The sequence below is a fragment of the Melozone crissalis genome, unplaced genomic scaffold (assembly GCF_028551555.1).
Source record: "Melozone crissalis strain CALT ecotype California unplaced genomic scaffold, PUWL_Pcris_2 ptg000016l_1, whole genome shotgun sequence".
NCBI classification, from domain to species: domain Eukaryota; kingdom Metazoa; phylum Chordata; class Aves; order Passeriformes; family Passerellidae; genus Melozone; species Melozone crissalis.
The window spans coordinates 5222290-5236966 of record NW_026535794.1 but is presented as its reverse complement, the minus strand read 5'-3'; the positions used below and the strand labels follow the sequence as shown (position 1 = coordinate 5236966).

General features: G+C 42.1%; 1 protein-coding gene across 1 annotated transcript in view; it reads right to left on the bottom strand.

Moving 5' to 3' along the window:
* The window catches only part of OXSR1 (oxidative stress responsive kinase 1), a 90784-nt gene that overhangs the window by 13647 nt on the left and 62460 nt on the right, over positions 1-14677 (bottom strand). The window contains exons 6-10 of the mRNA XM_054274080.1: positions 10879-10988; positions 7418-7519; positions 4725-4858; positions 2856-2904; positions 203-268 (exon numbers count right to left, since the gene is read on the bottom strand). Of these exons, the coding sequence (XP_054130055.1) occupies positions 203-268; positions 2856-2904; positions 4725-4858; positions 7418-7519; positions 10879-10988 (461 nt within the window). The remainder of the gene's footprint in view (positions 1-202; positions 269-2855; positions 2905-4724; positions 4859-7417; positions 7520-10878; positions 10989-14677) is intronic.

Below are 14677 nucleotides of genomic sequence, written 5' to 3'. Positions count from 1 at the left end.
AAGCAAACAGTTTCTACAGCTGATTTTAGAAGAAATAGCACAGAACATCTTCAGTTTCCATCACCTGCCATGGTGTCTGATTATTGAAATGAACAGCTCTACCTAGAAAAAGCTGTACTGCAGTAGTTATTATTTAAAATGTGAATACAAGCTCAAAAAATAGTACAACTGTAACAGCAAGAGCCCAGGAGGTTTTCAGTACCTTTTTGGATCTTTCAGTGATTGTTGGTGCTCTCTGCAACATCTTCTCTTGTAAAAACTCTTTATTCTGCAAAGAAAAAAACAGCAAACATTTGCATTGCTGAAAATGCAGTTCTTTGATGCCTTCACTGTTTCTGATAAAGTAACTGTTAAGTTGTTTCTAGCAGAAAGTGGTTTACATGTTTCATCTCTACTCCCCCAAGGATATGAACCACTCCCCTACTTTGGGCTGCAGTATGTGATGTTTCATCTTAAATACCTTTTCAGTCAACAGTGGCACTCTCCTTATGCAAAATGACATGGAATTAACAACTGAGGAGCTGGATATTATTCTGATTTATTTGGAAATACACATTTTATACTGCAGTATCTGGTACCCTGCTGAGGCATTTGGCATTCTTCCACTTGCAGCTACTACACCACCTGGATTCAACCTCTTTGCTTTATCTTACTCCTAAATTTATGCCTGTCCAACTGTCAAAGGCAAACCTCAGACAGGTTGGGATGTAGGAATCCCTCTGTGCTGGAGCAAACAGAAACTGGGACAAGAAGATTTAAAGTGGCTGAAAAAATGTACAGCATTTATGTTTAGAGAGGAAGTAAATGCAGTGATCACAACAGAGTGAATACTGGGGAACTGCTGTGATGCTTTATTGTATTAAATTTCCTCTTCAGCAAGCTGCTCCTGCCTGGCCAGTGTGGGCTCCTGAGAATACAATTTTCTCACTGCTGAAGTGTGGGGCCAAACTTGTGTCAGCAGGGGAAGCAGGGCAGTCCAGGCCACATTCTGGCATTTGGCTGGGTATGCCACAGCACACCAGTGCAGTTGGAGAGCTCTGCTGGCCCTGCCCACGCAGAGCTCCCCCAGGATGGTTGCTTGCAGGCAGGATGGAGAGTCTCAAGACACACTGTCATTCCTGATAAGTGGCTCCCAGCACTATCAAACCACATTTTTACATAACCTAGATGGTATTTAAATATATGACTCAATATAGATGTATAGAAGCTGCACTCCTCAGCCCTCAAGCTGCAGCTGTCAGTCTGGCAGTGGCTGATGTGTGACAGTAATTTAACCCCAAGTGTGAAGTGGCACACTTTGCACTCCAGTGCTGGCTGGTTAAGCAGTGCCTCATTTACAATAATGTTAATTTTCTATCACCACCCATGCTAATATGTCTCCAGCAGCTTAATGAAAGCACGAAGGAGATTTAACACACAATGAAGTGTAACATGAACCAGAACTTGCAGAACCAAACGGAGAAAGGTCAGCAATGTGTAAACCATCTTGTCACTTTGGACACCAAGTGTGCATCCAGCATACAAATGCAGACTAATCAGCTGCCTAAAATCCCACCACAGACAGTGAAACCCCAGTTAATACTGTCAAGAGCCCAGACATCAATTAAACCTGCCCTAAAGCAAACTTCTGCATTTCATCAACTGGATCACCCTCCAGACTTCCCTGGTTCATAAAATTATCAAATCACACAATACCCTGAGTCAGAAGGGACCCACAAGGATCGAGTCCAACTCCTGCCCTGCACAGATACCCCAACAGCCCCACCTGAGAGTGTTGTCCAAATGCTCCTGGAGCTTTGGCAGCCTTGAGGTTGTGACCATTTCCTGAGGAGCCTGTTCAGTGCCCCACCACCCTCTGGGGGAAGAACCTTTCCCTAATATCCAAACTGAACATCCCCTGACACAGCTTCAGGCCATTCCCTCAGGTCCTGTCACTGGTCACCAAAGAGATCAGCACTTCATGATGCTGATCCTCATGAAGAGGAAGTGCAGCTCTCCCTGGGTTGCACCTGTAAAGATTCCTGTCAGCTTTACCAGGGCATCCAGCTCCTGTACAGATACCTGGTGTGGCCAAATCCATTTAAGCATCTTAATCTGGGAGTTGAAAACTCCCAGACTGATTGGTGATGCTGCTGTGCTATGCCAAGCATGCAGTCTCTTTTTGACAGTTTAATCTGTATTCTGTATAAATCCTGTGCACTTTGATCACAAAAAAAAAAAAAGCAAACAGAAAACATTCCCCATGCTCATGGAAATGCAAATCCTGCCCTGTGCTGCTGCTGTCTGTCTCCCTCAGTAAGACCTTGCATGTTGCAGATGCACTAATCCCCAGGCAGTAATTACATAATGCTTGCTGGCACTTCTCTCCAAGGCTAGAAATGGGAGTTTCCCACTGGTTTGTATCACAGCATCTTCCCTTTCCATAAGGCAACACAGGGTGAAATATCCTGAGGTAGCTCTTGCACAGGGGGCCTCATTCAACCCCTCACACACAGACTGATTGGAGAGTTCACTGAAATCTAAGTTACACTCACTGCAGCAGAGACCTTTGAGGCTGGACAGGCAGCCAGAGTGGCACCATCACAAAGGAAGAACAAACCCAAAAGGCACTGAAAGGCATTTAAATGCTCAAGAATTCCTAGATAATTTCTGTTAACAACAGCATACACAGGAGATGCAGAAGGGGGATTTTATTCTGCTCCTTCACAATGGCCCATTCAACCCACTCAGCTCTGCTGGCTCCAAGTGAAAGAGCCCACACTCCTGCCAGTAAAGCTGTCACCCACACCTATCATGCTTCTGAAAAGTCCTTTCCACAGCCTCTGCACAAATCAGTTTGGGAAGTGTTTTCTTACCTTTGCTTTTGTGAAAAATTTGTGTCTTAGGAGTTCTGCTGCTGTTGGTCTGTCAATAAAAACAGATGTAGAAAAGACAATTATAAATGCTCCCTTTCAACCCAACGGTCTTCCACGCTGCTGCAGCTTGTTGGCATCTCGTGAGGGCATCAGCTTCTCCTGTATAATTCCCCTAAAATCAATGTATTCCAAGTAAATTTTACACCAGCAATCTTTTAAATTACTCAGTGTATTCTGAACAAGGTTTATTCTGTTCAAAAGCAATGAATAACTTGGGACTGGTGGGGAGAATTTGCTCCCATTTTGATGCTGAACTTGAGACTCTTAGATAACAACAGAATCACAGAAAGAATTTGCTGAAAATGGAAATCACAGAATCATCACTGGAGTGCAGTACTCACCCTGTGCAAGTACCAGTTATTTCAGAGATACCTGATTAAATGTGTGTAATTAGTTCTATTAAACACAGGCAGGATGATCAATCTGGGTCTAAAAGAACATGAACAAGTATAAACTATTTTCTCCTTTAAGTCAGACTTCAGAATAAATACTGGAGAGACATCCCTTGGTTGGTTTAGGAGGAATTCGCTAAAGACTCAAGCCTGCATGAGAAAGTGGCAGCTTGCAGCATTTTCCACACTGCAAACAGTGCTTAAATAGTAACAGAGTTCAATCAGTGACTTGCAAAGGCCATTCATCACAGGGTTTATTTCATCACAGACTACTCCAACAAAAGGCATCCACCTCAGAGCAAGGAGCCCCTAAAATAATGGACAAAGCCATTGCACTGAATTCTCTTCCCATGCAATATGCCAACCCCCTGCTCCCACAGTCAGGACAACACCAGTGGCTGCCAGAAGTGCTTGAGGAGAGCAGGGCTGTGCCACAATTCAGTGATTATGTATAACCAGCACACATCCTAACCTGCCAGGATAGGATATGCTTTAGAAGGTGAAAAAATGTCATGCTGGGGGGAAAAAAACCCCAGCTATCAACTTTTATCAAGCACTCCACTGGATTCATTATGCATTTCAAGTGCAATGCTTGTTAGAAGAGAGAGACTCATTGCACAGTGCGTGAGAAGCCTGTGTTCCTGGATCTGACACAAGAGGGAACTGAAGAATGTCTTCATTATTATTATTTTATGAAAGCACTTTTTCCTTTCCAAAATTAAGTCTGCTTACTGAGGAGGAAAAAAAAAAACAACCTAAGAGGTATTAAAAATGGCACAGCACACACAGCATCCCCTTGGTAATATTTCCTACGTCACTGAGCAGTCAAGATACTGTTCAAGGAAGGCTGAAAGTGTCATCAGGTCACTTAAGCAATCTGTATTGATGAAAACATGTTGGTAAAATTTGTCAGTGTTTTTCCTGATTTCCCATCCAAACCAAATATTACATATAATTAAACAAGTCAAAACTACACTGAAAACCTTCTCTGCACTGCTAAATTCTAAAAAGTTTATTTATGTAATTTTGCAAGTAAACACACATTGCCCAACCTGTAATTTCTGATTTGTAAACACAAAGCAGTTTTGACTGGGAACAAAACATGAACTGAAGTCACCTGCTGGAGGTGGCCAAGGGAGAATGGCCCTACCCAGGCACTGGACTGGGATGCACTCTCATTAACCCAAATGGAAAATGTGTGCCCTGGCCAGGCACAGGGCCAGACATTTATCCATAAAAATAAGGACAGAATTTGTTGCCACACAGCAAGATTGCTGTGTTCCTTGTCACTGAAAGGTTGGAGGGGCACAGAGCATACCAGCTTCAAAAAATAGGGAACAAAATGATGTTTCTGGGTTAGGGGTTTTTTTTTGTTTGCTTGTTTCTTTTAATTTATTTTGGTGTGATCCATTCTTACCTTTTTTCAGGGTCTTTTTGTAGGCACGATGAAATCATCTTCCTAAATGATTTCCCATATTTCTTCAGCATCTCCTTGTCTTGCACACCAGTTTCCAAAGATGGAGGATCATTTTGTAGTGTCAGCATTAAAACCTGAAATAATTATTGCTATTGGCAATGAGATCTTTCTTGGGTTTTGTCAGAGATAGATCTTGGGGAAAATGTATTTTAGACAAGCATTTTCATCAAGCATCTGAGTTAACAAGGATTTGCTAACAACAAAGAACCACAATTTAAGTTACTGCATTCCATCCCATCTCTTGGCCCACACTGCAGTCTGTGGGCCAAACACAAGGCTGGAATGTCTTTTCAGGTCTGTTTTGTGGGATTAAAAGTGCAAGCAGAGCAGAATTTTACCAGTTTTCCTCATTCAGGATGAACAGTTGTGTAAAGCTTTTGATTCAATGTACCTCCCTGAGGTATTTCTCAGCTAGAAATCAAATTAAAGACAGAGGAGCAACATAAAAAGATACATGAGTTCACTTCCATGTACCAATGTGACAGCAGGTGAAGACATTTCTCACATAAGCAGCTATCAAGGCAAACTGATTCTTTCCCTCACATCACTTAAATATTCTGAAGGAAAGGAAGAAAATTACTCATTTCCATTTCCACTTGTCACCTACATACAGATGAATATCTATTTTTAGAAGAGGAAACAGCACATAGCACATTTAAATAGCTTTCAACAGCTACATTGCTTAGGGCAGCAAAAGCCCATCAATCTAGCTGAAATTACACAGCCCATGACAGAATTCCCTGCTTTCTTCCCCACTCCTTGAAGGGTCACTTAATGCATGGGTAATTTTGCTGCATAACAAAATTAATCTGCAGTGCAATAAAATTATATTCAATAAATAAAATAGAGAAGGCTTCTTGCAGGCTGCATGACTGCAACCCAAACCTCACAGAACTGGGAATTCAATTCTATCCAGCATATGACAGCACTAAGTAGCTGCTGTTGATACTAAATAGGTGATGTTGGTATTCAAAGCTCCATCCTGTGCATTCAAACCACAATAAATTGAAGTAAAATTTGCAGGAGCTGCTGTAAGATGCTACCAATAATCACAGCCAGAAGGAAATATCAATAAAACCAGCAGCACCTAAACCAGCAGCTCTTTCCCCTGAACTGCTCTCTGCTCTGCCACAGCCACTGATATTGTAGGAAATTTAATGGCATTTCTGAACTGCTCAGCCTCTCAACAGTCCCTGCACGTAGGTGACAATTCTTAAAAGTAATTCTGTTTTGCAACAGTTAACCCTGTGCAAAGTCCATCCATTTGGCATGGATGTGCCTGTTCTGAGTGAGGAGTAGCTGAATTTCCAAATGCCAGTGTGATTGTGGTGTGGGAGGGGATGCACCCAGGCCATGAAGAAGTGACACCCAACTCCCACAGCACTTCAGCAGGTGGGACTGGAAAAATGAGAGTTTGTCCACAGTGTCACTGAGTGGTTTGGGTTGGAAGGGACCTAAATTAATTCCAATCCCTCTGCCATGCCCAGAGACACCTTCCACTAGCCCAGGCTGCTCCAATACTCACCCAAACTAGCCTTGAACACCTCCAGGGATGGTGCATCCACAGCTTCTCTGGGTAACACATTCCAATGCCTAATCACCCTTACAGTACAGAATTTCTTACTCACATCTAATCTAAATCTCTCCTCTTTCAGTTTCCAGCCATTCCCCTTTGTCCTGTCACTATGTGCCTGTGTGAAACATCACTGTCCCAGTGCCAACAATGGAGGGACTTGAACCCACAGGCCTCATGTCCTAGGTCACTGCTCTAACCATGAGCCCTGGGGGCAGAACAGGTCTCCACATGCTCGTGTTTGGTCCAAAGGACCACATATCCCAGGAGGAGGAACCAAAGGAGCATTCAAAAGGATGGGCCAAAGGGGCTTAAAGTTTTGTGATCAAGACAAAGCCTCATCAGATATCAAAAAGGAGATGAGCAGCATGCTAGAAGCAGCTCCTGGTCCAAGAGTCACAAAATGGAGAGTTAGCCAAACTTATAAGGTGATCTAAGGTTCAAGATATTTGAAAAAAAATTTGGTGTGTCATGGTTTACATAAGAACATTTCATTAATTTCAACCTTAATAAAATACTATTGTTGACAACACCACAGTTTCATACTGATGTGGTACTTTGAACTGGATCAGTGATTGACAGGATTGTCAGTGTTAAACAAAATTAAACATTCTTTTGGACAACTGGTAACAGGAGAGGTATCAAGAGAATGTCTGACAGGCATTAAGAAGGATTATCAGTGCAAGAGAAAGAATGGCTAGCCAAGTGTCACTGGGTGCCCACCAGGCATTCTGGATCATTATTTACAACCCTAAAAACAACTGCTGACTTCAGAGGTTTAAAACACACAGCACTTTCCTTAAGAATGGTGAGACTCAGGATCTAAATAAAAACTGCAGGTTCAGATAATGCTGATGAAGGGGGGTATTTTTAAAAGGTGACTCGATACATCCCAGAACATCATGATCCACAAGTGCAGGTTGAAAGGACAAATTCTTCTACGCAATGCGCTAAGTTGAGAGGACAAACTCTTCTGTGCAACATGCTAGCCAAATTCCTGAAAACATCCAGAGAACACACTGATCCCTCATCTTCCACAAATATCTGGAGATCTGCTCACCTTCATGGGAGGGTATTTATGGTAAGGAGCTGCTCCTGTGGCCAGTTCAATAGCAGTGATCCCAAAGCTCCAGATGTCTGCCTTGAAATCATATCCTCTGACCTGAAAAATATTAGAGGATGTTATCATGTGCCTCCTGCTGTCCTTTCACACACCCTTTCCCCACGAATTTGGAAAGACCAGCACTACAGAGATGGAAACAACACTTTCTCCCTTCTCTCCCCCAGCTCCTCACACCTCCCAGGAGGTGTTTTAGAAGTCACAGTCTGATGAAAATTGTGGCTGTGCACTGCACAACCAGGACTGCTCTGCCATAAACTCCACTGCAGAACATAAAGGGACACTGGGCTAACCCAGGCTCTGACTTCTACACAGAGATTCATTACACAGTGCAATAAAACTCTCATAGTTAATAGATGGACTGCTACCCCTTGGGACACCCGCCTCACTACACTTTTAATCAACCTGACTGCAAATATGCTCCATCCTGCAACTTCACAACACACCAGCCCAGTAAAAGCCCCTCATTCCTGCCTGCAGACTAATGTTTCCCTCCACTAATTAACAGTAGCTTCTGCACTTGACATTAAACACAGGCTTGTTCAGGAAAATTTATAGCATTTACTTCCCCTCCTGCACAGGAAAAAATATTTCATATGCCAAAGCAGTTACTTCCTCATTATCATTAGGTAATATTTTGGCACTTGCTTTCTCCTCTGCAGGGGAGAGACATTATGTACTAACTTCAAGAGCAGCTCTGAAAATCAAAGCATTTTGGTTACTTAGGATGGTTTGTGTTTCTTCTAACTACACTATGGAAAAATGAAAATTGGATCAGAGCAGAGCTAACAGGGTACTGTGCTCAGCTAACCTAACAAGCTTCAGAAAGACACTCCTTGTGATGCAGCCAAAAAGCAATCCCCAAGCTACCTTAAAGATGATCTTGAATCTTGGCAAACTAACAAAAACCCCTCCTGTACTATTTGTCATGTAATACTAGAGTTGGACTGAAACTTGTTATAGAGACAGGAATTTACATCTTGCACTGATTTCTTCCACTCTTCAAGCACAATTTTCATGAGCCCTAAAAGTCTGAAATGTTTCTTCAAGTGCCTCAGTTTATGGATGCCATGACTTTGAACAGACTTCAAGTCAGTTAAATAAACAAGCAGATATCTAGTGACATTTAAAAGAGCACAGGACAAGAAGAAATACACTGTAAAGGTGGTTTTTTGTCTTCTCACACTAGTTTTAGGTTTGGAGAATAACTTTTGGGCATTTCTTAGCTCCATCTTTCAGTTACTCTTGCAGCACACCGATACACTGTACATCTCTCCATTTCCTGACAGGATTTTAACAGTTTAGTGCAAGGGTTTTTTTCATTATTTCACATAATCCTGCTTGCAAGTGAAAACTAAAATGCTCAAAACTGTCTGCAGTAGTTCATCTTGACATCTGTCCAATACATTACTCACCACCCTGCAGACAGTTTATACCAACAACATTTATTTTTCTCATCAACTTCTTTTTTTGCCAGAAATCCATCGAGTGACCATACATTAAAAGACAATGTTGAGCAATCAAATATTAACATTCTGGAGGAATTTAATGGTGCTAAAGTAAACCAGATGGAATTGGTGGATAATATCTACATGTGAAAGGCTAACTCAGAGCAAGCCCTCTGTCCCTCTTCCCAGCTGGATGCAGTGGCTCAGAGTGACACCTGCTGGAAGGCAGCAAGATCATCTCATGGACACTGAAGGATTTCACTCCAGCATCATCAGCATCTCATTAAAATACTGCTTTAATTTGATATTTGCAACTGGTTACATGTGCACAGCCTTGGTGCAGGTACTGCACTCTGTAAAAAACTTACCTCCTCCTTTGGAAACACATTTGTGGGGAACCACCCCTCATATTGTCCCTGAAATCTTCATTTCCCATTTTTAGCTCTCTCTTTAAGGCATTTTTCCCTTTTGATCTGAGGATTGCAGCTGCAAAGAGCCTGGAGCAGCACCATTAGGTCCTGGCCAGGCTGCTGAGCTCTGGGCATGACACACAGGACAGAAAAGCAAGGGACAGCTCTGATCTACCTTCAAAACCACCAAATACTCTATTTTTATTTATTTTAACTAAGAATTAAATTTTTTAAAATCCAGAAGAATATGACAGTGAAGCAGCTCAGAATCAAGTTTGCAAAGACAGTCCTGACTTGGGAAATGTAGCTTTTAGTCCTGCACTCTGAGGAGGCTGCAGCAGTGCTGGGATGCACTGGCCCCTCAGTCCCACCATGGGGAGCCACTGAAAAGGCCAAACATTGAACAAGCCTTTCATCAATAATATATTTAAGCTACTCCAAAATTATCTCCATTCCTCAGGGAGTATTGGATATTGGAAAAAATGCACTTTAATGCACTTGTGTTAAGCTGCATTTGATTTTAGATACAGATATACATGGGGGTCTTATTCAAGATCCTCCGAAGCTTCAAAATATTTTTCTGGAAACAACAGCAAGGAGCAATGTACCAGGGTGGATTTACTTTAATAAAACAAATCCTTAAATATTAAAAAAAATTGGAAAGAAAAATGGAAACCCATTTATAGCCAGTTATATTTCTGCTTAGCACACCTGTCAGAAACCCAGGCCTCTGTCAAACTGATCTTAAGGGCATGAGGGATAATTTTCAGAATGTTCATGGCAGTGAACATCAATGCCATCGACAGCGACTGCAAATGCCTTGGTAAGACTGTGGTACAATTTTCTCTGTGAATCTTGCTCAGAAATGGGCAGCAATTTTACATTAAACAAAGTTTCCAGGTGTCCTTCACCAGAAGTCACACAGACAAAGCTTCTGTAGTTCAGTCTAGAAGCAGTGGAGGACAAAAAGTGGCATTTCTCCATGCAACGGGAAGAAGTATGACATCTTTTAGTGAGCCAAAAGAGCAGAGGAAGAAGGGGGAAAGGCAAGCATTCCTCAGCATTTCAAAAGAAGTTAAAAACCTGAATGAAGTCAAATGCATGTTATTATACTGAATTAACTCCCCACTCCGACATATCACAACTACCTACCCCAAATGTTTTGTTTGCAGATGAAAAAGAGCACATTACTGAGCTGTGTACGGCATATTTACCATGTTTCTATATTCTGTATTTCTATTCTACCTCACATTCATGCAAAAGGGAGGGACAGGTTTATCTTCTTTATGCAACAACTGAGCTGTCTCATCCTCACCTTGGGCAGGAGCCTGAAGAGAAGCAATGGAACAAAAATCTACTGAACACTTTACATTCCCCAGTAAGAGTCTGGCTGCAATAGGCAAGTCAAAGAAAATCCTGTGTTTAAGAAAACCCTTCAGGGGTTTCAAATTATCATCTTAGTTAGAAATAAACATAGTCATTGCTGATAACAGGGAATTCCAGGTGCAGATCAGCTCAGAGGACACTGGGAAAAACAATTCACCTGTTCCATAACTTCTGGTGCCATCCAGCAAGGTGTGCCCACAAAGGTTTTCCTGACTTTATTCCTGGTAATGTCACCACCAGTGGCCAGGAACGCACTAACACCAAAGTCTGAAAAGAAAACAAAAGCAGAATTTATTAAGAACACATCCTGAGCAAACTGAAGGGCTGTCCCTTCTTTCCCCTCATATTCCCAGCCACCCATTAAGTAGCAGACCATGCAGTCATGCATGAGGGGTTTCCTAATAAAGGAGGAATGATCAACAGTTAGCTCTGAGTGCTGCTACATGAACTGCCATTCAGCAGTTCACCATTCAATTCCTGGGGACAGCAGAGCTTTCAGCCCTGTCTGGCAGAGAGGAAAATTCCACTTTCCATCACAGCCCACTGGTCACATTACAGCCTGCCCACAGTGGCCCAGCAGCCCTGCTGCTGTACAAACCTGCCCTGCCAGCCAGAGCTGGATTTGCATTTGCACACACACAGAACTGCTCTGACCCTCCAGCAGCATCCTGGAACATCCACAGCAACCAAGCTGGGTGCAGAAAAAGTCTCTTGAAAGCATTTAACTGTTCTAACTGAGCTATCAGCCCTTTATTCTGGATTTGTTTTATTACCAGAACATGTTTTATTTGATAATCCTCCATGGCTGAAACGCTCAGTGCTTTAACAGGACCTCAGACTGATGATACTGAACGTGCCACAGACCAGCCTGAGCATCCCAGGGAAGCCTCACAGACACTGATTCACACCCTGCACAGCATCACCCCACCTGAAACACCTTTCACAAACCAGGATGCCCTTTGTGCTCACTGGTAACTGCATTTCTTGGAACAAATCACTCTTTGCTGTGAAAACTATGCTGTAGCCTCGTGTTTTATGTAATTAAGAATGGCATGGAAAACAGAATCTGTTACCAGCAGCAGCATACAGGGATAGAATAAAGTATGTTTGTTCAGAGAAGAGCATTACCAAAGAATGAACCAAATCATTCAAGAGAGGATGGCACTTGGTTTGGAGAAAAAATAAAAAGCAAGTGACAGAGAAACTGTTAACACAGAACTGCTCCAAACCACACTATTTATGTATTGCGGAGTTACAGGCCTGCAATGGGCCTGTAACTCAACATATAACTCAATTCCCCATAACTTTATCCACACACACACCTTTTTTTTTTAAACACATTACAAGCAATCAAAATTTTAGATGGCATTTTTGAGATTGGTGACAGACTTGGAGGGCAAATCTCTGAAATTCCAGGGCTATTTAACATAAAACCAGAATGTTATTGGCCACAACTGGTGTGAAAATTCTTGAAACTCTGTTGACAATGCAAAATGTGAAAGCCTTTGCTTCTGTGGCCCAAGGAGCCAGTTACTCCATGGCCTAAGGATGTTAAGTTGGAGAATTAACTGCAATATAAGATCCCTCCTTGCAATGTTTAAGTCATGGTATCCATATGAGGACTGTCCCAAGTTCCCTCTGCATCACACCAGCAGTGCAGTGAGTCACTTCTCATTAGAATTTCAATATTTGAGAAACACCTCTGAAATTATCACTCATGAGATGCTGCAAGCTTCCAGCTCACTTCATTTAGAGACTTCAGGAGAGGAACTTAGTGCTCACTCAAGTACCAGACATGGGTAACTGCAAGGTGACATTAAATAAAGTTGCACAGAAATCACAGGGCTAAAATAAGCACTAACAAAAGCCTATCATTAGGATTCAGCTCTTCCAGATGTGCTGACCTGGTTTTTTTCCTGTTCCCAAAGGTATTTTGGCTTCCTGCTATGCTTGGAGTTTTAGCACTCCTAGATGGATCACTGTCTCCATCAGTACTGCAATTTGAATCTTCTGGAAACTCTTTTTGCAATAATGATTTTTGCTTTGATATCTTCCATGTGAGTATTTACCATTTTTGCTTTTCTCAGAAACTGCAGGAGCTCCCTAAAAGATTCAGAGTAAAGCTGCCTTTCACTGCTCATTACAGGAAGTCTCCCAAGATCTATTGTTCTAAACACAAGAGCAATCAGAAGTTCTTTTAAATAAGATAATACTAACAGAAACTTGTCCAAGTGCCATCAGCATTTTATTGTGATGTGCTGGATTTGAACTTGCACATATTATCTTACCTCAAGTTTCCATGCAGTCATTTTGAGGGGAAAGGAAATGCCATTCAAAGCAAAAGCATTCCAGCAGTAAAAACACAAGTCCTTCACACAGAATTCACCACATCTCACATCAAACCCGGGTTTATAAATTCCAGATGGAAATCAGGCCCTTACATCTGCCATCTGAAGAAAGCTTAAATGGAATTAAAGTTTATTTCATTACATGGTTGATTTATTTAATGTTTTCCCAATTAATTTCCCTCATTTCCAGTGGGCTAAAACAGGCTCAAACAGCCTGTGCTACTCCCCTGTAAGGAATGACTTTGGGACCATCTTCTCAAATGTCATCTTGCTAACTTTATCCAAGCCCCAGCTATTCAGATAAGAATGTGCCTGCTCTCAGGAAATATCTGGAAAGCAATAAAACACAACTCCAACCACAAGTTCAGGTTAAATTCCTTCTTCTGAGCAGTTGGAACCATCTGTGCGTCAGCCTCTCTGCCCCCAGAAAGGTTAAAGCAGAACTGGGTTACTGCAAATGAACTGAACTCCAGAAAATGGGGAAATCCATGAAATTGAGGATAGCTCTGAAGTGTGTACACATTTGTACTCTTCCTTGGCAGCTCGTGGTTCACATTGGCTCACTAGGGGGATAACTGGCAAGGACTGAATCACCAGAGACAGGGAGGAATTGGAACCGCTTGGGGCTGGCTTGCAGTACCAGCAACCACCACTGCTGGGGATCCACCGACTGTCAGCCATCCCAAAGGAGCCCAAAAACTGCAGACTTCCAGCAATCTGACAGCACACAACAGTCTCCAGGGTGTCTGGATGGTCTGGATGGAAGTGGCCAGATCTTTTTTTTTTTTTTTCCTATTTTTCTGAAGCAATGTAGAAAAGATTCATCTGTTGGAGCTGTTTCAGTCATTTAAACCAAAGATTGCTAAAAAAACAATACCCATAAAGATTTCCAGACTTTCATATCACAGCAAAACCAATCCAGGATGGGATTTCAGTCCTGCTGATGCAGGTTCTGCACAAAATATGGCCAATTTTGTCTCTTCCAGCAGAAATGTGCTGCAAACCACATATCCTAGGACACTCTACAGTGGCATTGAAGTTGCAGAGTAGTGTTTGAAAAGCATGCCATGAGGCAACAATTCCTGGCACTATGGTATCCAAATTGTCAAAATTAAAAACTACTGTGGCCAATCTGGAAATGCAGAAATTGAAAAGGAAGCCCCAGTACAAACAACTCAGCAACATAAGAGTGCTGTGGCAGGACCACATCACAACAGGCACCACTGCAGGAAGGTCTCTCAGGAAGACACATTTCTACCATATTCTAGATTGTTTCATCCAAATCTAGAAGTCAGATGTTAAAAATAATCTCTCCTTGGCCCTCTCATATTGTAACATTACCTTAATCCTGAAAAGCCCAAGTACCTGCCACTACATGTAAGAAGGAAAAGAAAGGAAGAATGTGCACTAAGAATGTGTACCAGGACTAAAACCTGCTGATACCAGAGGGGCTCCTACAGAGTTTGGTGTGCTTGAATCAGACCCTAAGGCAGTTTTCAACTTCAACAGGAGCAGAAAAACAGAATAATTCAATCTTGACTTCAAAATCACTTTGAGTTGTCTTTAAACAAAAAGCATTTCAGAAGACAGCACTAGATGTTATTTTCA